A 25,535-nucleotide genomic window follows, 5' to 3' on the forward strand; every position below is an offset into this window, starting at 1 on the left:
CATATTAGCTTCTTATTTTCTTTTTAACGGTTCAAATCGTAATAGAGTAGCATCGTTTGGCGATTTGATAGCAGGCTGTCGAGAGTTCCCTTTGATCTTTTAGTGTTTGGGATTGCGACGAGATTCTATACAATGATTGGTTTCCCCTTGTTCTCTCTTTTCCTCATTGGTTAAACGCATCGTTGTTTACGTGGTCAGATCTTGTGTTTCTATTGCTAACAAAACTCCATGTACCGTATGATGAAGAGACTCATCCCTTGTCCATCTCATGTCTAAGTTGAGCCAGCATAAGAATCATCAAATCCGTACCGAACACACGCAAAGTTGTTGTCTTTGTGCGTATTTGTCGGTTAGGTTGTACCTAAACCTAAACGTTATTTAGCGGGACCTTTTCTTATGACTTCCAATCTGAATGTTTTTCTTTTAATAGGATCATATATTTATCCATTTTATCATCGTTTTGTATCAGCATAACTAATCTAACTAAGCCAATGTAAGCTAGGTAGATGCACTTTGTGCTGATAAGATTTGTTCTTGAATATATACTTTAGGTTTTGCTGTGGTTTTGTTAATTTAGTTGATACTTAATAGCTTGGAATTTGATTGTATTTTGTGTTGAACTAAATTGCGGATGCCACGCAAAGTTTCACCTCTATCTTTAACCTCTCTCACTACATGTCTTTGTCGCTTTAGTGTAATATTTATTTGTATTAGTTTATAATATTGTCTTGTCAGGTTAGGAGGAGTAGGAGAACGAGGGGAGTGATCGAAGTGATGAACCTTCTTGACTTTTTTTTATATGGATGAAAATTTGTATGGATCAGATCAGTGATTTCAATAGGCGCTCGGGCGCTCGCCTAGGCGCTCGGGCGCTCGCCTAGGCGCTCGGGCGAGGCGAGGCGAGGCCTGAGCGCCTCGCTTCATGTTCAGGCGTCTCACTTCAAAGAGGTGCCGCCTAGGCGCTCGCCCGAGCCCAGGCGTCGGGCGAGCGCCTGGGTTAAACCAGGCGACCGAACCAGATTTTTAGGTCTGGTTCGGTCCTGGTTCGGTTGTTAGTTGGTTCAATCGAACCAACTAAACCAATATACCCCCAACCCTAACCCTTACCCAACCCTAACTTGCTGCCGCTGCTGATCCCGATCCCGATCGCGATCTCGCTGCTCGTCGCTCCTGCTCCCGCTGCCGTTGCTCGCCGCTGTCGCTGCTCGTCGCTCCTGCTCCCGCTGCCGTTGCTCGCCGCTGTCGCTGCTCGCGCCTCCCGCGAGCCCTCTCGTTGCTCGCGCCTCCCGCGAGCCTTCCCGTTGCTCGTGCCTCCCGCGAGCCTTCCCGTTGCTCGCGCCTCCCTTGAGCCCTCTCGCTGCTCGCGCCTCCCGCGAGCCCTCCCGCTGCTCGTGCCTCCCGCGAGCCCTGTCGCTGCTCGCGCCTCCTGCGATCCCTCCCGCGAGCCTTCCCGCTGCTCGCGCCTCCCTCGAGCCCTCCCGCTGCTCGCGCCTCCCGCGAGCCCTCCCGCTGCTCATGCCTTGCGCTTCCTTTCCCTTTCCCGCTGCCGCTCGTCGCTGCTGTTGCCACCGCTCGCCGCTGCTGTTGTCGCCGCTCGCCGCTGTTGCTGTCGCCGCTCGCCGCTGCTTCCTCGATGATTAATTTTCTGTTAATAGATTAATAATATATTATTTTAATTTTAATATTATTAATTTTTATTTATTTAAAATTATTAATTATATTATATATTTTTATATTTTAGCGTCTCGCTTCACTCGGGCGAGCGCCTAGCGCCTCGGGCGTTTGTGGACCTTGGCGCCTTTTGGCGCCTAGCGCTTTTTAAATCACTGGATCAGATAACTTTTCATTTTTCCTGGTATTTAATTCTTCCTGCTAAACCTTATTTTTGGGTTTCTCTGTTTTCGATAGAGGTACAAGGTTATTGGTTATAAGCGGCATGGCATTGGCCATGACCGGTTAATTGGTGTAAGAGCTTCTACAGGAACATATATGTTCTATATAAATTTATAGGGATAAATATACTAATCCCAATTGCAAGATAGATATTTAAGGATTTTGGGACCAAACCAACCCAATTATCTGAGACAACCCTCAGCCCATTGGCCCATTCTAACAAGATGGCATCGTGTCCGTCCATCCATCCATCCATCCTACGAGTAATTTCCACATTGACTAGATTATCCTTAGGGTTGGCTTCCTTGGCGAGTCACCCCGTTTTCGCTTCAGGTGAGAGGAGCACCGACGGAGATCGTCGAGGGTTCGCGAGGAGTTCCGAAGAGATGAGGGCGTAGGTAAAGATTTGATCTTGTCTTTCGATCATTCCGCTTTCATTGTTCTTTCGCTTGCGATTTGTAGTCTCGGAAGGCAGATTTGGGTTTTATTTTCTTTATTGCGGTTCCAATCGTAATGAAGTAGGCAGGCTATCGAGATCTTTGTCTTTGAGTTTTAGGGTTAGAATCGTGATTATTGGTTTTCCTTTCTCGGTTAAACACATTGTTGTTTATTGAAGCTTTTCCTTTTCACCGAGAACCCCATCCTTGAATCTGCTTTGCGATATTGAGGTGTGAGATATGCTGATTTCTTTCTTCTTCTATTATTCCCATCGCTTCTAAGCTTTTCTTTAATATCTAACTTGACACCATCTTATCTTATTATATCTCAAGCGATCTTTGTAACTGTTTACTGCATTTATCGGTTGCTTTGGTTATGATGGACTTGTTAATTAAACAATATGGATGTAACAGAACAATGCTAAACCTTCTTTTGGGGTTCTCTGTTTTCGATAGATGTTTTCGCAAGGTTATAGGTTATAAGCGGCATGGCATTGGCCATGGTCGGCTAATTGGGGTAAGAGTTTCAGTTTTTTCCCTTTTATTATTTTCTCCAAACAACGGAGGAAGATAAAATAGCAATTGAGGATTTTGTAAGAAACATAACAGAAGAGGGGAGTGGTTAGGTATGTGGATCTCATGGTTGTCAACATAACCTTTCATGAGTTTGTCAAAGCTTGATGAGGCTCTTTCTTTTTTTCTTGGCCCTTCCTGTTCCTACTCCTATTTCTTTTTGTCAACCCACTTAGACATCGGAGTCAATATTTTGTTGCAGTTGGATAGTTAATTGTTGCCTTGCAGGTTAGTGAGACAGTATGTGTTAATATGTTCTATATAAATTTATAAAGGAACACATATGTTCTGAACGAATTTTGTAATAATAGATGTGTAAATTGACTTATTGATAGGGTTATCAATTATAATTGAGAATATAACAATCAAAGGCATTTTGCCCATTGTTGGTGTGTAGAGATTAGGAATCTGTCTCGATCCTGCCTAATTTTATGAGTCGATACCTGGCTTACAGGCCTCTTCAACCAGGATGGGTCTGCCCATCTTACGATTTGCAAATTTTTGCTTATTAAAATAACTAAAATACAATTAGGGTTTGCTTTCTTCTCAGGTGATAAATAGGAGTGCATAAGCTTGCTTTCACATTATTTGGACTCAAAGCTGCTCTAGGTGAATAGAGGGAGGGGGGTTAGGAGTTCTGAAGAGATTAGGGCGAAGGTAAAGAACGATCATGTTCTTGGTCATTTGACTTCTAATTGTCCTTGGGTGATTTTGTTGTTTTGGGGTTTAGATCAGGTTTTTTTTTTCTTTTGTTGTGGATCAAGGGAGAAAAGAACTTTTATGTCTTGAAAATTTTGAGTCTTGTAGATTGTTTTTGAAGGGCATACTTTAGATATTTTCATGTTTACCTTGAATGGATCACACCTCTATTCCCTAGATGATGGCCTTTGTGTGTGTGTGTGTGGGTTTTTGTGAGACCTGTCAAGATGCTTATAATTTTTTTAAGGCATCAAAAAAATATGAAGATTTTCAGTTCAAGTGCTCTGCTGCAGCAGATATTAATTTGTTAGAGTAATCATTTTGGTGCTTCTTTGTGGTTTTCTTCTAATTGGCCATCCTAGTTGATGATGAATCTCTTGTTATATTTTCATGCTCGAAAAGTGAAATATATTATTCTAATCCATTTAGTTTGTATTTTAAGAACCATTTCGTGTGCACATTGCTTCTAGCAGACATTGTTGCCAGAGTGGAACTCTTTTGTGTTTGTCATCTTGGTTAAAGATCCTCCTGTTATTTCTGATCGGAGTGGAACACTTACAGACTGGAAACCATTTTACGAGAGTGGAATATTTTTGTGTTTGCCATCCTAGTTAATATCCTCTTGTTATTTTTGACATACAGTGAAAGATGAAATACTTGATTCTTATCTATTTAGTTTGTATTTAAAGAATGGTTGAGTTATTCATACTATTCTGCTATATTGATGAAAACTCTACCTAATTCAATTATGTTCCACACCTTTGTGTTATACCCGTGGAAATGTTATTTGATTGGTGATTCAAGTCAGATTCATATCATAAATATCTGTATTTGACCATGCCTGTCTGCAGCAAAATTGACACAAAGTAGACAAATATAGCAATGAGTTGCATGAGGTTTTCAAGGCGAATCAGCATCACTAACAGGGCTGCTCAATTGGTGGGTGTGAGAGGGTTCGCAATAGCTAGTGGCAAGGGAAAGAAGGGCCCGAAAGGTGGCTCTAATGATGCGCCTAAAGCTTCACTTATGAGCCATGAAGTAAAGAGCACAACAGTCGTTGGAGCCAATATCCTCAAGGATGGTACTGATCTGAAGATAATGCCCGATTCTGAGTACCCAGACTGGCTGTGGCGCTCGCTCGACAAACGCCCAACGCTGAGTGAACTGCGGCGGAAGGACTCGGAATCTCTCCCATTTGAAGACCTTAAACGCTTCGTGAAGCTGGATAACCGTGCCCGAATCGAGGGAAACAATGCTGCCAGAGCTAAAAATTGAAGTTTATACTAAGACAAGGTAATATTATAAACTAATACAAATGAATATTACATTAAAAGCGACAAAGACATATAGTGAGAGAGGTTAATGATAGAGGTGAAACTTTGCGTGGCATATGCAATTTAGTTCAACACAAAATACAATCAAATTCCAAGCTATTAAGTATCAACTAAATTAACACTCAATTAACAAAACCTAAAGTATCTATTCAAGAACAAATCTTATCAGCACAAAGTGCATCTGCCTAGCTTACATTGGCTTAGTTAGATTAGTTATGTTGATACAAAACGATGATAAAATGGATAAATATATGATCCTATTAAAAGAAAAACATTCAGATTAGAAGTTATAAGAAAAGGTCCTTCTAAATAACGTTTAGGTTCAAGTACAACCTAACCGACATATGCGTACAAAGACAACAACTTTGCGTGTGTTCGGTATGGATTTGATGATTCTTATGCCGGCTCAACTTCTAGACATGAGATGGACAAGGGATGAGTCTCTTCATCATACGGTACGTGGAGTTTTATTAGCAATAGAAACACAAGATCTGCCCGCATAAACAATGATGCGTTTAACCAAATGAGAAAAAGAGAGACCAAGGGGAAACCAATCATTGTATAGAATCTCGTCGTAATCTGAAACACTAAAAGATCAAAGAGAACTCTCGACAGCCTGCTATCAGATCGCCAAACGATGCTACTCTATTACGATTTGAACCGCTATAAAGAAAATAAGAAGCTAATATGCCTTCAGAAACAAAACAATCGCAAGTGAAAGAACGATTAAAGCAGAATGAACAGAGGGAAACATCAAATATTTACCTTCGCCCTCATCTCTTGGGAACTCCCAAACGCTCGACGTCGCTGCTCCAATCGATCCGGAAGCGGCTTTGAAAGCGGCGAGGGGTTCAAACCCACCGCTCGCTCCTATTTATTGCAGAGAAGGAAGTTAACCTAATTTAGCTAATGTGAGAAAGGACAACGTCCGATGGAAGAACACCGTGTCATCCTGCTAAATTGGCTTAATGGGTCGATAGTTATCAGATAATTGGGCCAAAACCCAACCCTCAGCAAATGACCGATATAACATAATAGAATAATATATTATGCTTTTAAATATAAAGTTGAATATTACAGAATGCATTATGGAAATTGAAACGTTGAGCTTTTATTGTTATCTTAATAGAATGTGTAATACAATTAAGATTTAAATCGAATTTTTGTCTTAAAAAATGTAAGATTGGATAGCAATAATTAGTGTATCCATGCCCAACTCATGGGATCTCAGTTTAGGATCAACCATTCGATCGTATACTTCAAGGTCGATAAGGATCATTGTTCATTAAATCTGAATTTTATTTTTTATTATTTTTAGAGATTTAATTTTTTGTTTTGACAATAAATCTGGGATTATGCATGTCGTCTATCTTGACTTGACTCTTGATCAATTTTTTATTAGAATTTTTTATGAGCCAACTATTTAATCTTCATAGTTGAGTCTTGTCCTTGGTCATTTGCCTTCTGATTGTCCTTGGTGATTTTGTTGTTTTGGGGTTTAGATCAGGTTCTTTTTCTTTTGTTATGGATGAAGGGAGAAAAGAGCTTTTATATCTTGAAAAAGTTGAGTCTTGTAGATTGTTTTTGAAGGGCATACTTTGTATATTTTCATGTTTACCTTGAATGAATCACACCTCTATTCCCTAGATGATGGCCTTGGTGTGTGTGTGGGTTTTTGTGAGACCTGTCAAGATGCTAATAATTTTGTGAGGAATAAAAAAAATATGAAGATTTTCAGTTCAAGTGTTCTGCTGCAGTAGATATTAATTTGTTAGAGTAGATCATTTTGGTGCTTCTTTGTGGTTTTCTTCTAATTGGCCATCCTAGTTGATGATGAATCTCTTGTTATATTTTCATGCTCGAAAAGTGAAATATATTATTCTAATTCATTTAGTTTGTATTTTAAGAACCATTTCGTGTGCACATTGCTTCTAGCAGACATTGTTACCAGAGTGGAACTCTTTTGTGTTTGCCATCTTGGTTAAAGATCCTCCTGTTATTTCTGACCGGAGTGGAACACTTACAGACTGGAAACCATTTTGCGAGATTGGAACATTTTTGTGTTTGCCATCCTGGTTAAATATCCTCCTGTTATTTTTGACATACAGTGAAAGATGAAATACTTGATTCTTATCTATTTAGTTTGTATTTAAAGAATGGTTGAGTTATTCATACTATTCTGCTATATTGATGAAAACTCTACCTAATTCAATTATGTTCCACACCTTTGTGTTATACCTGTGGAAATGTTATTTGATTGGTGATTCAAGTCAGATTCATATCATAAATATCTGTATTTGACCATGCCTGTCTGCAGCAAAATTGACACAAAGTAGACAATTATAGCAATGAGTTGCATTTGGTTTTCAAGGCGAATCAGCATCACTAACAGGGCTGCTCAATTGGTGGGTGTGAGAGGGTTCGCAATAGCTAGTGGCAAGGGAAAGAAGGGCCCAAAAGGTGGCGCTAATGATGCGCCTAAAGCTTCACTTATGAGCCATGAAGTAAAGAGCACAACAGTCGTTGGAGCCAATATCCTCAAGGATGGTACTGATCCGAAGATAATGCCCGATTCTGAGCACCCAGACTGGCTGTGGCGCTTGCTAGACAAACGCCCAACGCTGAGTGAACTGCGGCGGAAGGACTCGGAATCTCTCCCATTTGAAGACCTTAAACGCTTCGTGAAGCTGGATAACCGTGCCCGAATCGAGGGAAACAATGCTGCCAGAGCTAAAAAATGAAGTTTATACTAGGATGTTGCCATTGTTGGCTGTTTTCTGCAGTGTAATCCCGTTATGTTTAGAAATGTCATTTGTTAAGCTTCACTCTGCGGTATAATCCAGTTTGTAGTGGTTTCTCATGACATTGTCATGATGCAACTAAATTATTTTCCATGGAATTTATACTATGAGAAGGCAGAATCACTTGTATTGTGTGTGTGTGTGTTAGGTTCCAAAGGGGCCATAAATATTCAGCAACTGTTTTGGAATGAGTTCAGGGCAACAAATTGAGTTTGGAATTGTATGGTTATGATGATGTGTTTTAACTCAGCAGATTGAAGAATTTGGTGAAGAGCAAAGCTTGTAAACAGTTCTACACTAAATGCTTGCATGGGCAAAAAAAAATAATTAGTGATTCTTGTAGGAGAACTTTTCAAATGGTCTATTAGCATCATATTAGTATCGGTAATGATTAGTCTATAACCGATTTATATTTGTAAAGATTTATCAATGATTTATTTTTTATCTTTGTTGTCACAACCCGATGATTTATTTAATTTCGTTTGATCTAAATCACTGATCAAAATACTTAAGTTGAAATTTATAATAGTAAACTCATCAGACCCTTATAAGTCAATCTTAATCCTGCTCACTTTCGACGTGAGACTAATTAGGGATGTTATATTTGTTTACTTCAGTTTCGATCTGTTGAAAATAGGCTTTGATATGAACACATTATATATGTTATACATGTTGAATATATGTGCTTGTGACAATAGCAATGAACACATTATTTATGTTATACATGTTGAATATATGTGCTTGTGACAATAGCAATGAACACATTATTTATGTTATACATGTTGAATATATGTGCTTGTGACAATAGCAACAGAATCTTATCGATGCTAATCGACAAACATATTGTGTTGATTATAATCTACATGTCATATTCACATTATCATCATCTTATATAAATTAATTTATATATTTATTTTAATTATATAACTTCACTTTTTTTTCCCTGCTTAATTAGAGATTAGGTACCCATTTAATATTACTCAATGATGATATTACTCAAATACCCATTTTATAACTCGATTTTATTTAGAAAATAAAGATTTACCTGTAATTAGCATATATATATATATACATATATACATATAAATATATATACATATACATATATATATATATACATCTATGTATATATATATACATATACATATATATATACATATAAATATATATACATATACATACATATAAATATATACATATATATATATATACATATATATATATATATATATATATTTATTTATAGAATCTGATTCTGATAACTACGCCCATCTAGTCAACTACTCGAAATAGTTGGCCAAAATAAAATTATTATTATTTACTCCTTGGCATGTTGTCATGGAATCAAGCAGCATTTATTTGCGACACATGATAACATGAACACCGCTACATAATTAACTGTTCATTTAATCTCATCACCACGAGTTACTTTGAAGCTTGACGTCTATAAATACGTAGGTGGCCTCGCCACAGTTACCGCCTCTCTATGACTTACCTCTCCTCTCCCCTCTCTTTTGCGCTGTTCGCTGCAGGACTCGCAGAGAAAATAGACGTGGGGATGGCTGCGGAGGTGAGCTCCTTGGCGACAACCCTCGGGGCATACGAGGAGGAAGCGGATGGAGAGAGCGAGCTCGTCACCCGGGACTTGCTTGGCGGCGGCGGCGGCGGCGGAGCCGGCGACGTGGATCTACAGCTCCATGTCCCCGCCGGCTGGCCGACCCGCATCGACCTCCCGGTATGTGTCGCTGCTCGTAGCTCAATTCACTGTTCGTCGCGTCGCTTGTTGGAATTCCAATCTGATCTGGCCTTCATTGATTCCAAGATTTAGGTTCTCCTTTTTTCCCCTCTTTGGATCGTTTCGTTGAATCGATTGTCGTCGGTGCGGATTGCTGTGGTCCTTCGAGTCCGAAGCACCAAGGATTCTCTTGCTTTTGATCCCAAACGAACGATTCTGTGGATCGTACATCCGCATCCATTTTATCTCGTACTGGATCTCCTATTCCCCGCCGATTCCGCGCCCTAATTATTTAGTTGTCGCTCGCGCTTTCGATGCATATTTAATTGTAATAAAAGGTTCTGTTTTTGGTCTTTCGATCCGTCAAAGAAGCTGTTTCGATGAGAAAGAATCCTTTTTTTCCCCATGAACTCATGTCGAAGTCGCCGATTTGAGTCGTCCTAGTTCATTCTTGCTTTGATTCGACTAAGAGCATCTCGATTCCCATGGTTGCAGTCCGGGAAGGCGAGTCTCGAACGGCGGGACCCCGATCCCGCTCCCCGCCATCTGCACGACCTTAACCTGTCGCCGCCGTCGCCGTCGCCGTCCGTCGCCTCTCTCGCCCTCGAGCTGGCGTCACCCTCCGCCGAGTACCAGAGCGTCTGCACCCTGGAGAAGGTCAAGTCGGCGCTGGAGCGGGAGTCGCGCCTCGTCGCCACCACCGACCCCGCGTCCCCGCCCCCCTCTTCCACCACCACCTCCTCCTCCTCCTCCTCCTCCGCCGCCTCGACCAAGCGTCGGGCGCCGACCTCGCCGGACGAGGTCGGCGCCGCGGGAAGCACCATGGCGGTGGCCACCTGCCCGGTGTGCCTCCTCTACGTGCTCGTCTCCAAGGCGGAGCCCAGGTGCCCCAGGTGCGCGGCGCATGTGCCGGTGAACGACCTCAAGAAGAAGCCGCGCATCGACCTCAACTCCTCCCTCCCATCCCACTGAAACCTGCACAGAAGCGAGAACAAGACCCAAATCTTCGATTCCCGAGCGTAGAAGACGATTACTACTACAAGGGTCAAAAAAAGGAAGAAAGGCCTCTCCATTTTTGGCGACTGTAAGAATTTGTTCTCGGTTCATGGTGTTCCACCGTGAGATGAGATCATCGTGCAGCAGTTTGTTCTGCCCTTTCTCTGGGCATTAAACCTGCCATTAAATTTTGGGGGTTCAAATCTCACTTGTCACAGGATGCAACCTTCTTCTTGATGCAACCCTTCACCGGTGATTTGCTTGGTTGGTGGTGTTTGCACATAGCCATGCGGGTGCGGAGACTGTACAGCGGAAGCCTTAATGGAGGCCTCCAAAAGGACGCGTAACAATCACAAGGAATGGGACAGACTACTGTAACCAACTAAATAATTGAATGGGACTTTCCCTGCAATCATTTTAATGCAGTAAATATATATCTTAAAAATAAATTAATATTTGAAAATAATTATTTATATTAATATTTTTCTTGCTTTTTTTAATTGGTGAAAAGGGATGTCGTCGTCTGCCGTCAGCTCAACTTAAAAAGACTGTTGCATACTCTGTCTGTAATAAATGACGGATGTCCCTATCCGACATTTAATGCAGGAAGAAGGGCGCCTGATCGTGACACGTGGCGAGTCAATTAATGCAGCCATTTGTTCTCTTCCCGCGCGTGAGTAGCTGACGCCACGAAAACGAATCGGGCCCCACCCGCCATCAATAAAGAACGGTCAAAACCAAACCAAGCGGGCCCACTAAAATGACAGTTGGGTGTGTCATAAGATTATATATTAGTTTTCCTTGGGATGTACCTCTCTCTTTCTCTCTCTCTCTCTCTCTCTCTCTCTTTCTGTGTGCCAAAAATAAAATATTTTATTAAAAGCAACAACGTGCCACAATGTATCTAAGACCATGGAAATATTTTATTAAAATTAATATATATAATTTCAGACAAATTCTCAAATTTTTAATAAAATATAAAGATAAATAAAGAATATGAGATACAACCAAGTTTTATTTCTTATCATATATATAATATCTCTATTTTTTTAAAATTTCAACATCATCTCTTTACATTTTTAGCTATTTTTTCTGAATTTTTTTGTTTTTTCAAAAGTACCATATTTTTAATTTTTTTTCAAATGGTATCTCTATTTTGAGTAAAACTAAAAATATCCCTTACTAGCCCTAAGATATTAATTATTCCATCTAATTTTGGTTCAAGTGAATGTTATAATTTGTTTCGCGTATTTTGACTATCTAATAAAAATACTAAAAAATATATTTAAAATATTATAAATAATCCAATTGGACTATTGATCTTCCCAAACTGACTATAAACTTAAAGATACAATATAAAATCACTTACATGTTTCTTAGTAGTTTTATAGTATTTTCAATATCTTTGCACCCTAATGATATTTTTGATATTATTTAAAATAGAAGCATCATTTGAGGGGAAAAAAAAAAGAAAAGAGGACATCTTTCGGAAAAAAAATGATAATAAAAATAATAAGGGCACTATTGAGTTTCTTTTGAATTTTATGTTGATATATATTCAGCAACAATAACAATCAAATAGTAAATCTTAATTATTTAAGATGGAGAATCTTTTATCACTATTAAATATATTGATATATATATTCTAAATATAAATATCAAACATTCAAAGTAAACCCACATCTACACCCTTAGGATGTGTGGATATGTACAGATCCAAAGCACCTAACATTCATTAAAACCTGACCCCTCCTTGAAACGGCCCAACCCAACCTTAGAGAGACGAGAGAAAGAGAGCGATCGATTGAGCGAGAGATTTCGATAGGACTCGCATAAACTGATCAAAATGCAATTATTGTTTTTAGGGCTACAACAAATTTACAAGTGTCTACGAACATCTAAACAATCTTTCTTAGATCCTTCGGGTCGTCCGAAGCGGATTCAAGAAAACATTGTTGATCTGCTCGTCTTCTGCTAACTTGTATGGTTGACGACAAGCATCGTGTCAGGAACAGGCAGGTGATGAGATGGTCAGCTCCAAGTTTACGTGCTTCTTTGCTGCACTTGATCCCCGGTCGCCCGTGTCTGCCAAGCTTCTCTGATTCCGGTAGGCAAAAGACGATAAGCTCGGCTCGCAGTTGGTCTCCTTCGGCGGCGATCGCTGAGAATAACCGAGCTGGAGTAGCTGCAACGACGAAGGAACAGTGGGATCGACCGCTTGTGATCAGGACAATGAATGTGATGATGAGGGTGTCAAACCTGGCTGTTGTCTTCGGTCAACGTGTCTCTTGGAAAGATGGAGGCCATGTTCTTTGCTGCCCAGTCTCTCAGCAGCTCCTCAAACGTCGGCCTGCAATCCAGAGTCGACGCTTTAGAGGTAGAAGAAGATGTCTGCTGCAAGAAAGACACTGAGAGAGAAAGAGAGAAGTGAAGGACCCGGACACCCACGTACGATTGAATTGAACGGGTGAGACGGAGGTGTGCGTCCGCTCTCTGCTTCGGCAGACTGTAATCCATGAGGACGTCGTGCCGCGGTGCTTCCCGTTGCGTGCTTCGGTTCTTCTCGCAGTGGGTGCTCGTGCTTCTGTACATCTGCTACCAGAAGAAGAAGCAAGAGAGGCATCAGAAGGCATGTGTGAATCCGAAACATGCAGCCTTGACTTTGAGATATGACTCACATTTCTCTTTCACCATTCACACACCCAACTTGTATCTTACCTTTGGAATTGATATGGAACATTAAAAAAGCTGTGACCAAACATTTGTTTCTTCCGATCATTTGACTGTTCTATTACTGATGGATATATGTGACAGATGTTGTAAGATGAAGATTAGAAGAATTGGAGTGTGCAGAAGAAGTAAACAATCATTACTGTTTTCTCATGGAAAAGGATTGGAACAAATTACCTGCAGATGGCTTTTGACATGAGATATGCTTATTCCTTTTACGCCCATTAACTCTAGAATTCTCTTTGGAGTTGCTTCTGCAGGAATGTATGTATGCAAACAAGAAAGGTTTAGTCTGTTTGCACATTTTGAAGAAGAAGAAGAAGTAAGGAAAACAGAGTCTTCCGATGGCAGTGTATGGTTCTCTTATGTGCTCTTGAGAGAAAGCAGTCATTGGCGACTTACCCGTTTCTCCTCCGAGGCAATCGACTGCTTCGACAAAGCACCGATGCAGCTCCTCCGTCCATCGCATGCGAGGAGCGTCGGTTCTGTTGTACTGCCTCACCCTTCTTCCCAAGAATCTCATGCCTTGACCCGTACTCCCCCTTCCCGAGGTATATTGATATCTTGGCCGAGCCGATGAAGTTGTTTATGTAGGAGGGAGGCTTCTGATCTTTACGACAGGACTCGGTCAAACATTCCCACAGCCCTCCAAAGTGGTAGAACGAAGGCCCTGCGGTTCGAGAAAAGAACAGCAACGCCAGTACAATACCATGTCCTTTTGAATATGGAGAAGAAGCTTAGCATTGCTGTCAGGACTCAAAGAGCCACCAGCCATGTAAGAGAAACTGTCAATGGTTGAATGATTCCACAGACCTCGTTCCCACAAATGCGTTGAATGGCATCGCTCCCTCCCTATTCATGGATGCGTAAAGCATCGGTTTCCACATGAAGCACTGTAGCACAGGGCAGATGGATCGCGGAAGTCCAAGAATACTTTTTTCTCTTCCCTCTTCTGGATCATGTTTCCGTACAGAAACAGTTCTTTTGGTACGGTGGGACGACTAGGAATGGTGCGTCTTCGTCGTGCTTGTTTCATGGCTCGAAGCTGATGGATTACTTTATGCAGCTTGTGGTTGACATGAAAGCCTTGCGGGAGTGAAATGCTGACAAAGGATGCCGCCTTTGGCTCACTTGTCCACAACAACAGAGGGAAGGTTTGTGAGAGAAGCAAACAGCACGGCGGCGTCGTCAACGATAGCCATCTCAATCGAGAACGACTTAGAGATCATTCTCAGGCACCTAACCCAGCAAGATGAGGATCCAATCAACATGGTCAGAGCCTAATCTCAATCACCCGTCATAACCAAAGATCTTCTCTCTCCTCTCTCTTTCCTACTTTTTATCTAGAAAAATTCTTTCATTTAGACATCGAAAGGATCGAGTTGAATACACTTAGATCTTCTCTTATGAGGTTAAAATTTTCCGAAATGCATAGCTCACCTTTTCGGATCTTATCAACCGTCTTTTCTTCCTCCACCACTAATCGAAATATGTGTCGAGGATAATTGTTGCCATCTAAAACTAGATCGAATTATCTCCGTAATTCACATGACTTTCGTATATCGTTAAGAGGTCATGGATATGTATAAATAACAATTGAAAACTGAGATAGAACAAAGGAAATCACTACTGAACTCTATTGAATGAATTGGAGTAGAGATAGACTTCCGTTAAAAGAGGTTCTTCTTCACGCTTCACCGATCTCTAAATAGTGTTCAACCACCTTTTTGTTGGCTTATGATTTGACTCACATAACAATTATGATGGGAGAAATCCAAAGCCGAAAAGCTTACTCATCAACCTCAAGATATGACTTTTACACATTAATTCCTCCGATCTATCCAATGAGTTCATTCCATGTAATCCAAAGACGGTGCCTACTTTTGAACTTGTTTCATTTGCTTGCTTGCCGTGTCCAAACCAATCAACTTGTCATTAAGCGAAGGAGAATTAGTAGGACATCAAACCAACACATTCTTCGCACCACCAAAATGGCAAGAAGAAAAGCAGCACAGCTGCTTCCTGAGCTTTTGGGTCAACAATGTGAGTTAGAAGGATACGAATTAGTTCGATTCAAATAATCCAATAAAAAAAAGGTCAGAAAATTCAACTCCTATTTGTCCCAAAGATTGGAAGGTTGAATAATCCTTTTTATAGCCACAACCACAGGATATGAGACTTCAAAGAAAAAGAACAAAAAGATCTAATTGCATCAGAACTTTCAGTACTATCTAACATGTAAAGACTATAAATCATCATAACGTATGAATAGACTCGACATTTATCAGTTTAAGCTTTAAGCTTTTGTCTGAGATAAAAATGGTTGTGTGTGATGTATCTTCAGAAGAAACAGTGCTAAGAAAATGCTGAAATAGAATGTGGTAAGAGAATATTTGTAGAACGTCGTGAGGCTTCGAATTGGTCACTCGATATCAACTTAATTAAAAGGAAAAGGAAAGAGAATTATAATTAGTCGATGAGAGTGGATCATCTTCGATCAGGCATTGTCCAAGAGACTGCAGCGAATGACCTTAGAAGCTTGGCTTTAGCTTTGTGTCGACTTCATTGTACTGTCGAGTTGCTTCCTTCCTCTGTTTGACTTCAGAGGAAGGATCTCTTGAAACTGAATGAATCAAGAAGGATTGTCAGAACTTTATTCAGAGAATTATCTTATAGATTTTGTACTTCTTCGTACTCGACTGGATTGACTTGTGCTCTAAAAACTTGTTCTTGTTGTTATATACTGTCACTACTTGTATTTTTTGGTCTTTTCTCTCTTTTTTTCTTTGTATAAACTCTCCTTCTACAAATGAATATTTCTCATCTTTTATGTCAAGAACAAAAACATCATGATTTTGGTTGAAATGTAGGAGAATAGAAAGACAGCTGAAGCCCAACTCTTTTCTCTTTGGTAAGTAAGAGTCTCGAAAGCAATGATCAGAGACAGCAATCTAGTGCAAATGTGGAGACTTACATGCTATCTTTTATGACCCAACTACTCCAGGAAAATGGTGTAAATGTGGTTGACTTTTGGTTGCAAAACATACAAGTAGATAATTTGACTTTTGCTAATGAAAATATCTTGGAACACTGCTCACCATTGCAACCTAAACCTGGATTACATGCATACAATTCTGTGAAACTAATCCTCTATAAAAAAAATTATAATCAACCATCTTAAATGTGTTTCTAGAAATCTTTGTTGATCAAAATTTTATTTTATATTCTGAAAGATCACGAACAAACGCTTTCAAATTAGTCAAAAATTAAATAGTTGACTCATAAAAATATTTTAATAAAAAATTGATCAAGAGTCAAGTCAAGATAGATGGCATAATCACGGATTCATTGTCAAAATAAAAATTTAAATATCTGAAAAGAATTAAAAATAAAATTCAGATTTAATGAACAATGATTTATCGACCTTCAAGTATACGAGACAATTCTGATTGTGACAAAATTAATTAATTATTTTATCGAATGGTTGATTCTAAATTAAGATCCCATGAGTTGGGCATGGATACACTAATTATTGTTATCCAATCTTACCTTTTTTAAGACAAAAATTCAATTTAAATCTTAATTGTATTACACATTCTATTAAGATAACATTAAAAGCTTAACGTTTTAATTTTCATAATACGTTCTGTAATATTCAACTTTATATTTAAAAGCATAATATGTATATATATATATATAATGATAAAAATATTAGCAAATAGGGGCACGTAACAAAATATATTAATCTAACTCTCCTGAATGAAGAGAATGCCGTGGTGGACCGGTTGATTAGACCGGTCCAGATTTGGAAGCAAATCGGTCCGGTTTTCTCTCTCAATTTTCCCGTTTCCCTCTTAGAAGACCGATTTAAATTTCGAAATCCACTCCCATTCTTCCTCAAATTCCCGTTTCCGGTCGAAACGAAAGCCCTCGACGACGGACGAGAAGAAAGAAGGCGATTGCGAACTCTGATCGCGCAGGGTTTCCGAGGAGTCTCCCGTCATCTCCCTCGATTGCTCCACCCCATGAAGCGCTCCAAGTTCCGCGTCATCGAACAGGTCCTGGGGTTCTTCGAATCGGTGCTGATGAGTTGCTTCTTCGGTTGCTTTCGGATCAAAGATGATGCTCGGAGGAAGACCGATTCATGCGCCAATTCGATCTCCTCCGAGGACAGGGTATGAGATGCTTGTCCGCTCTTTGTTTGTTCGAATCATGTGTCTTTCACTGGTATTTATGGGGTGTTATTATGTGATCTATTAGGTTTCTTTGGTATCAACAAAGGAGCTTGCGTCTGATTCCTTGTTTCGAGGTAAATGTCTGATCCTTGAAAGGAAAGATAGTTAGTTATTTTGAATGGTTTGTGGCTTGAATCTCGACTTTAACTTCTCTAACAAATCCTGAACTTTCTCGGTCAGAGCCAGAAGCATATTCGTGTGTCGTGGAGAATATTGAAGAAAGTAGCTTTCAGAAGGATCTTGAGATTCAGGTGTGCAACTGCGATGCCGTCTGTTCTTGAATAGGATTTGTTGCATCGAATCTGCTCACTTTAGACTGATATTGCCATCATGGATTGCATGTGTGGATGAAGCAGCAAGTCTTGTTTACCATGTCACTAGGCATCAATTTTGCTAGTTTAGTTCAATCACGTACTGATATGAACGCCTCGTGCATGCTTTGGATAGTTGAATTTATTAATTGATTACAATATTATGATTACTTTTACGTATAATTCATGTAAACCAACTACTCTACTTGAACTCTGTTCTTATTAAGAAATGTATTTCATGGCCTTCATGTCGGATTTATTATTGAGGATAATGTTACAAAGCCCTGGGTTTCCTTGCATTTGAGTCTTTAACTTGTTATGTTATGTTAACCCTATCATATGCATTTGGGTCTTAACTTGTTTTGCTTGATAATTGGCTAAATATCATATTCTTATTGTTTTGATTTATACAACAATCATTTAGTTTTTCAAGTTAACTGAAGAATGACACTATATTTTTTTGATGAATTATTGCCAGGCTAAATTTCTAAAGAATTGTGGTGCACTATCAAAAATTCCTGAAGAAATACTGAGAACGCCAAACAAAATATTTTCTCAGGCATCTAAGGATGACTCGTCACTTAATTTCCCCTTGCGACTTCCTGGATTATACGGAATGGATGATAATTTGGACGAACAGAGTGATCCAAGAGCGCACAGCGTCGAGAAACTGGACGATAGTTTTGGACTGTCAGAAAATGAATTTGAAGGGTAAAAATTTTTCTTCCCTTCTTATAGGTTTAAATATCTACAAGTTCTATTATTTATTTAATTTTAACCTTTAGTGCTGATGATTATACTTTTGAATGTTATGTAGCTCTATCTTAGAGGAACAAGAGACAGTAAGGAAGGTTCTGCAATTTGATGTGAATAAGCATCTATCTCAAGTAGATCCTGCGCCGGATCTTGTTAATTTGGATATTTCTCCTTCTCGTGGTGATAGCAAGCCTCAAACGGTTGATTCTAGTGATTCACCTTATCCTACTCCATTGAATTTAACCAATGAAATGCAGACCCCTGGAACAGTTTATCCAGTGAATCTGGATAGTCTTAGAACCGGAAAGCACACCAGGATCCGCACACAATATGTATATCCTGTTTTGAAGCCCGTGGAGAATTTACCTCAGTGGGATGCACTGAGACGAGGCTCTTGCCAACATGTTCAGTCGGATGATTCCTTTGAGCAGCAGTTGAGTTCCAGAACAGATAGTGTAGAGAGAAGAAACAAGGTTTTCCTGACTCCAGCTCGTCAGGATTCACAGTTTATCAATTCATGGTTGCTATCTTCCTGTGGAAAGAAAAATCAAGTTGGAGACAAAATCTTTACAGAGAAATCTGTTGACAAGATAATGCCACCTGACTTGACACTAATTTCAAGTGGCAGAGATCGAGTAGATGTTGAACCAGATACTCCAGAGCTCATAATCTCAAGCTTATCTCGGTGGCTGAAGCCTAAGCCTCTTAAAAATAGGAATTTTGATGTTACTGCCTTCATTTCTAATGAACAGTCTTGTCCTGTGATGAATTTTGATGCTGAGAGGCCTATAATTGGAACTGTTGCTGCACATTGGACTGACGACGATGCCTGTTCTAATTCCCACGGGCATTGGAATGGTAATGGAATTCCAAATTCAACAACCAAGTATAAGGAGGTATTTATTCTTTTGTTTTGTTTTACAACAAGTGCTTCGTTGTTACGAAGGTTTAAAATAAATTCTGTTCTCATTAATAGGATCAGCGAGTTAGTTGGCATGCGACGCCTTTCGAAGAAAGATTAGATAAGGTTTTATCTGATGAGAAGCTTTTGCCTCAAAGGTATATTACACCATATGTAATTCAAGCCATCTGTTTGTTTTATTTAGTTTTTCTAATCACATGCTTATGGTTTTCAGGAAGCTTCTATATAGGGAACCAATAGAGTCAGAGGACTAGTACTGTGGCAACCTAAGAAGATTGAGCATGCTATAGGAGTTTTGAAGAGTCCAATTGTCTTGCAAATTGATAACAGATTGTGGAATTGGGATAGCATATTCTTGCACTCATTCAGCACAACTGCTTGTTCAATCGAGTCTGGATTTACTTTTGTTGTATATTGACATCCTTCAAAAGCTTACTGGTCAGTCAACAAATGTTTACATCTTGGTATCAGGTTAACCTTATTGCTGTTATACTTGACTGCAGTACATCATAAATTGATGCTGAAGATCTGTATAAACTTGGGCCAAGTTTTATTTATTTATAATGTTACCAAAATATTTCTGAATTAGGCTTTTTCTAATGTTTCTTGATTTCTCAAGTTAATTTTAAATTCAGATTCTGAGGTTTTGAGTGCAAATATGGACAGATTCACTCCATATTGATTCGATTACTTGTGTGTGGTTTTCCATTCGTCTTCAGTACAATATGGAATTATGCTGTTGGAAGGATTCTGATGGCTTAGGTGTATCAAATCTTTGTTCCTGTAGTTATACCTAAGTAGATTGCAAGTTGCTCATACTATACACAAGCTTCTAGTCTTTTTTTAATTTTAAATCAGCTTGATCATTCATCAGGCAATCCAATCTAAAATTGTTTTAATGTATCCATAGCTTTTGATGATGATATTAGCAAGTTTTGCATGAAACAGTGTGCCGTAACTGCTCAGGCATGCTTTGTTTCTTCATGATTAATTAGCTTTTAGGCTAATTGAAGTTGGATGATTACACATCAAATAATGGATTAAGAAAAATGGTTGACATTTTTTCAATGCCAAATAATAAATTCATATAGGATACTCTAAATATACTTGAATGAGATTTTTGCTTCGGTGAAGCTATGAGAATTATTGAGATAATTGTCCTACCCAATTGATATCGATGCTTGTATGAAGGTAAAGTTTGTTGTTTGACATGTTGTTAGCTGTAGGGAAACATGAACAGGCCTTGCTAGGTACCACATCTTAAAAATCTGCAGTCTGTGCAGATATGTTGGTTCATGAATGAAGATTCTTTTCTTTTTTTCATTTCTTTCTTCTCTTGCTTTATGTGCTATGAAGGGTTGTAAATTTGGAATTGGATTCATTTTTAAACTTAATCATGTAACAAGGTCATGAACCAGCACTTGATGTATACCAGACCTAAATCTGCAGTTTGTGCAAATGGCTTGAATTCTGGTTGAATATTTTCTTTTTGTTTCTCTTGCTCAACATGTTCTGTTTCAAGATGTAGCCTCAGAGAATGCAAATTCTGAATTGTTCAGATAGCTACTCTCTTGTCATTCTTTCACTTGCTGTGGTTTTCAATATCTTAGCAGGAACAGAAGCATTACCTGCATGCTTGAAATTGGATAGCACTCACCATGTATCATGGCACCAGAAGGATTTTTGCCTCTCAGCACAGATCTTGCCATTGAAGCACATACTGTAATAGTTAGACATATATTTATATTACTGTGAAGATAGTACAAAATGAGACTCTTGTCAAGCCACAAAATGCCCATTGTAATGCAATTATGTGACCAGGTTACAAAGTTTCTGCATTGATAAATTACCTTTTAGTGATCAGATCAATGAAACTAAATGTCAAAATTTTATTTTCCAGCATGTGGTGAGATATACAGAAATGAAACTATGACAAATATCATGCAAGGGGACTTTGAAATATGAGCATCACATGGTCAAACATTGGCCTTGATGAAGTAAGCTTTGCCAGCTAGAGATAACAAGGATGAGAATCCAATGAACTCTCACCACTCCAAATCCAACAAAACCTCAAACATGGTGGAACACAACATATCCTATAAGCCTTAGGTTAGCAAAGGGGTTGGAAGAGGTGAAGTCCCCAAGTCCTTGTCCACAAAACTCAGCCATAGGAAGGATTCATTTGGCTACAGTACAAAGGGCAGCCATGTGCCTCTCTCTCTCTATTGATCATATGCAGAGGCATGTGGTCCCTCTTTTGAGGGCTTTGCCCATGTCTCTAATGGCTGTCATCTGCATGACACTGGAACCACCCTTGGGAAAAGACAAGCCTACATTAATCCATGCACAAGACACTAAGCTAATTGGCATTTGGAGCTTAGATGCTGTCACTGACATTGTTATCTCAATGTCTTTAGGGGGTTCCTGTTAGAAGAAATCTTTCTTTTTGGACATTGGACATGCACAGATGGACTGTTGTCCATAGGAGCTGCTCAAGATAGATGACAAGCTGAACAGAGTATGTTTCAAGAGGGTTTGCATCCATAGATCAATAACAAGCACGACAAGAGCACAAACTAGTACACTATACCATATTTGCTGCTCTACTACTGTTGCTTCTGTCCAGCCAGTATACAAAGCCTTGATGATCATCTTCGATCGTGAGGTCCTCATGTTGTAATCATTCGATGTTTGCCTGCGTAGGGGGGAGATGGAAGAACTTGTTTCGTTTCTCTTTTACTGCAAGCATTTAATGAAGTGAACATTACACAAGCCAAACAAGGACAATTTGCTTACATCAAATGAGAGATGTACTCAGACAGCCAAAGAGGTCCCTCACATCTTTGCTCACGTAACTTTGTTTTGCATGATGTCCTCCCCGTCGATGTTGTTCTGTAGTTGCTGCTGCTGATGTAACCAACAAAACCATTCCATCAGCAAATGGCTACTATTGCTGTAATTTCTAAAACAAGTTTTGTTGTATCATCTCGAGGGAAGAACTTTTGTCTGTGTTATTCGGTTTTTGTCTCGAGTTCGGGTAACGCAGGATCGCGTTAGATCAATGACGACCAGCGTAAAACTATGTCGGATTGAATATAAGAGGAGTGAGTGTCTGTCGATATCGTTGTTTTGTCGAGAGACCAGAGTCACTGTCACTAGCTGTAGGAAGGGACCGAAAGGCCACCGATAGATAGATACACTGAAGTAATATATTGCGAGTAGAGGGGGATTCTTGGTGACGAGGTGCATTTGTATGAGGATATAGAAGAGTCCTCTGGGCTGCAACAACCATGCATGGCTTGCGATGGAGCAGACTCTCTCATCTGCTTCCTACCTCTACCACCCTGTGGTGGTGGCATGTCAAAGCCCACACTTCTCTTTTTCCCCTCATCAATCTTCTCATTTTTGGTTCTCACACCCTCTTCTCCCCCCCCAGTTCTTGCCTTATAATTCTCTTTGTTGGTGTGAGAGGTTGAAGCTGCCAGCATGATCTGGTCCAGAGTTGTTGTTTCATGGTTTAGACTTTGGAGCTCCCATAAGCATTAGCTGTAGGAAGATTACTCAGCCTGATCATGGTGATGGGATCAAAACCAGTAGATGCTAGATTAGCTTCCATTCCACCATGAGAGAGTGAGGAAGAAAGAGAAAGATGACCAGTTGGTTGGACTCCATCAGATCATCTGGCAGTTTCAATCACTCACTCACCAACAGAAGGTTTCACTTTCTGGTTCTCTTCATGACAGGCTGAATGCTTGCTCATAATTTGCAGAGAAAGCTCACAAAAGGTACAAACTATCTGCAAAAGTATTCTCAATCTTCTTCTTCTTTTGATTTCTTTTTACATACATAAAATCAAGCTGTTGATTTTTCCATCCTCACCATTCTCTGTCAGCAATGAATCATAATTGAAGTTAATATACAGTCAAGATTCATGCATGTATACACATTAGCAACAGATCCACCAAATCACATCTCTGATACAGACAGACTATAGGGTTGGATGAAAACTCTGTGCTCTGTTCCATGGTTTAGAGAATAGAAAAGGATGAGACAGAAGGCATATTAGTACACAGGTAAATTTTGGTGGTGTCCACTCATGCCCACATATGACAGAATGTAATGACATGTATAAAAAATAACACCATTCCATATTGTTGAAATCTCATCAATGGTGTTTCAGAATTCTAGTCAGACACTATCATCACCATATCCATCAGTCTGCCCCCATCAGATTTTGACACCACATATATGTAGCTGTGAATTCATTACAATTTTATCCGGGGGGACGATATAAGAATGATCCATAAGACCTAAAGGTATTTTAGTAGTATCAAGTGAACATTCATGTTTTAGTAGATCACACTAGTTTTACTCATTGTTAGAATGCAGATGAGTCTCTGCATACATGTAAATTATACTAAACAATCTTACAGATCCAATTTGGTGGTGAGAGAAGCTACTTTCATTGTTGTCAGCAAACTAAAATGCTATTGGACTCCATGACCATCAGCACTATCACACAGTGGTTGGAGCAGCACAAAGGGAGTAAGTGAACTACTACTCACTTCAGTAATCATACACAGTTTTCTTGGCAATTGTTTTTGTGTTCAGCTTCTGAACCTGAAGAACAAGCAGAAGATTAATTCAGAATGTCTTGCCTAATAGTCCAAAATTGTGACTGTTATCCTAGCTGGCCTTCTAACCCCATTGTCTTCTCAATAAGATCTATGAACTTTTGGTACCCAAAAGATTTGACATGGTTGACCTCCCTGCTGACCCTGGCTTCTCAATGTATCAGCATAACAATCTGTAAGACACACTCCTGATCCTTGTTTCTTTTCTCTTGGGGAGTTCCAAGGACTTGGATTAGTGAGTAATCTCTCCTAGCATTCTCCAGGAAGAAAAGACAAATTGAAGGTCCTGATAGTGAACCAAATCCTTGTGTATCATGGTGTCTAAATATTTCGAAGAAATGCGGAAAAATATTGTTCTCCCAATGCAGCCAGTTTCAGTTTTTCAGTCTAGTTTGAGTCAGGTGAGGTAAGGATCTGAGGTGATTAGGAGTGAGTTGGACTGGTTTGTGAAACTAATGTGTTCTTATAATTTTGCAGCGATCTTTAAATGAAGGAAATGGATAATTAATCCAATACAAAATGGTTCATCCGAAGAAAGATTAGGCGATGCAGATGAAAATGAAGCAGAAGACACATACATAATTAAAGCATGAGACAACAACCTTTTTCCTGGATACACAAAGATCTGCTGTTTGTTGTGTATGCTGCATATGCAGCAGCATTCTGCAAGAAAATATTAATGCTTATATTCCATTGGCAGACATTGCTGCATCAACTGTGGCAGTTCTACTGTTCCTCATAATGCTAGCAATTCATGTGTTTCTCAAAAGAAAAACAATCCATGTGCCTTTGTTTGCTGCTTCAGTTCCTTCCACAATGCCATGGTTTCCCTGCTGAAATCACACAGGTGGATTTATTCTGCACATTTTTTTCTAGTTATGGATAGTAAATAGGAAACCACAAAACCTAGAGAACAACATACTGCAAGGACATCCTGCTCGTCAACCCCATCCCTACCAGATGAACTGATGAGCTTCCTCCACATCCACAACAATAAGCCAACTCAGAAGAACATCATTCTATTGCTCAAAAGAAAGCTCTGATTTATTTTGCTACATTGGCAATTCACTGTGACTTAGTTATGATGATACTCGATCACACTTTAACTTGGAATTATGTGTGTTAAGTGAAGGAAGAAAGAGAACAAAAATATAGAAGAAGACCAATAGATCTCAGTTTCTCATCCATGTTTTAAGCTTCTCATTGGGAACATGAGATCAATCTTGCAGAAGGGTCGGATGAACAAGAAAACACAACTCTTTAACACCAACCAGAACAAGTTTCAGAATATTAGGAAGAAGGATGGTGAGGACACATGAATTCAGCTAAAAATTCAGGCCTGAATGAAATGTCAGCATCATGATGTCTCAAGAATGTCGTGTTCTTCTCCTTGGATACATGTTGGCAAAGAGCATGAAGGGACATGTGTGTGGTAGGAGTTGGTGCAACAGGTCTTGATAACACCACCAATTAACCCTA

General features: G+C 39.5%; 5 protein-coding genes and 1 long non-coding RNA gene across 7 annotated transcripts; 5 read left to right on the forward strand and 1 right to left on the reverse strand.

Annotated features, from left to right (window-relative positions):
* The first annotated feature begins 2,156 nt into the window (after positions 1 to 2,156).
* On the forward strand, positions 2,157 to 7,247 carry LOC135616629 (large ribosomal subunit protein mL54-like). 2 transcript variants are annotated; one of them, XM_065116010.1, is made up of 3 exons: positions 2,215 to 2,291; positions 3,454 to 3,560; positions 4,454 to 7,247. In XM_065116010.1, the coding sequence occupies exon 3, from the start codon at positions 4,485 to 4,487 to the stop codon at positions 4,875 to 4,877; it is 393 nt and encodes a 130-aa protein (XP_064972082.1). In that variant the 5' UTR covers positions 2,215 to 2,291; positions 3,454 to 3,560; positions 4,454 to 4,484; the 3' UTR covers positions 4,878 to 7,247. The 2 variants fall into 2 exon arrangements, with proteins under 2 accessions (XP_064972081.1, XP_064972082.1); XM_065116009.1 differs by lacking the exon at positions 3,454 to 3,560 and having other exon boundaries at positions 2,157 to 2,291.
* LOC103990734 (large ribosomal subunit protein mL54) lies at positions 2,176 to 7,869 on the forward strand. The gene is made up of 2 exons (XM_065116008.1): positions 2,176 to 2,291; positions 7,254 to 7,869. Exon 2 carries the CDS (start codon positions 7,285 to 7,287, stop codon positions 7,675 to 7,677), a length of 393 nt encoding a protein of 130 aa, XP_064972080.1. The 5' UTR covers positions 2,176 to 2,291; positions 7,254 to 7,284; the 3' UTR covers positions 7,678 to 7,869.
* Positions 7,870 to 9,190: 1,321 nt separating this feature from the next.
* On the forward strand, positions 9,191 to 10,676 carry LOC135616630 (uncharacterized). The gene is made up of 2 exons (XM_065116012.1): positions 9,191 to 9,472; positions 9,968 to 10,676. The coding sequence occupies exons 1-2, from the start codon at positions 9,224 to 9,226 to the stop codon at positions 10,442 to 10,444; spliced, it is 726 nt and encodes a 241-aa protein (XP_064972084.1). The 5' UTR covers positions 9,191 to 9,223; the 3' UTR covers positions 10,445 to 10,676.
* A 1,630-nt stretch (positions 10,677 to 12,306) lies between these two features.
* On the reverse strand, positions 12,307 to 13,922 carry LOC103990736 (myb family transcription factor MPH1). The gene is made up of 5 exons (XM_009409982.3): positions 13,601 to 13,922; positions 13,376 to 13,452; positions 12,921 to 13,060; positions 12,728 to 12,818; positions 12,307 to 12,653 (listed from the first exon to the last, which is right to left on the reverse strand). The coding sequence occupies exons 1-5, from the start codon at positions 13,719 to 13,721 to the stop codon at positions 12,474 to 12,476; spliced, it is 609 nt and encodes a 202-aa protein (XP_009408257.2). The 5' UTR covers positions 13,722 to 13,922; the 3' UTR covers positions 12,307 to 12,473.
* Positions 13,923 to 17,117: 3,195 nt separating this feature from the next.
* On the forward strand, positions 17,118 to 19,962 carry LOC135616067 (protein JASON-like). The gene is made up of 7 exons (XM_065115235.1): positions 17,118 to 17,373; positions 17,459 to 17,507; positions 17,614 to 17,684; positions 18,223 to 18,455; positions 18,562 to 19,396; positions 19,477 to 19,559; positions 19,637 to 19,962. Exons 1-7 carry the CDS (start codon positions 17,224 to 17,226, stop codon positions 19,674 to 19,676), a joined length of 1,461 nt encoding a protein of 486 aa, XP_064971307.1. The 5' UTR covers positions 17,118 to 17,223; the 3' UTR covers positions 19,677 to 19,962.
* Positions 19,963 to 22,671: 2,709 nt separating this feature from the next.
* Positions 22,672 to 24,860, forward strand: LOC108953359 (uncharacterized). The gene is made up of 2 exons (XR_010488265.1): positions 22,672 to 23,207; positions 23,856 to 24,860. It is a non-coding gene; the product is annotated as an uncharacterized LOC108953359 (long non-coding RNA).
* Positions 24,861 to 25,535: the final 675 nt, after the last annotated feature.

The sequence above is a fragment of the Musa acuminata genome, chromosome BXJ2-7 (assembly GCF_036884655.1).
Source record: "Musa acuminata AAA Group cultivar baxijiao chromosome BXJ2-7, Cavendish_Baxijiao_AAA, whole genome shotgun sequence".
Taxonomy (NCBI): Eukaryota; Viridiplantae; Streptophyta; class Magnoliopsida; order Zingiberales; family Musaceae; genus Musa; species Musa acuminata.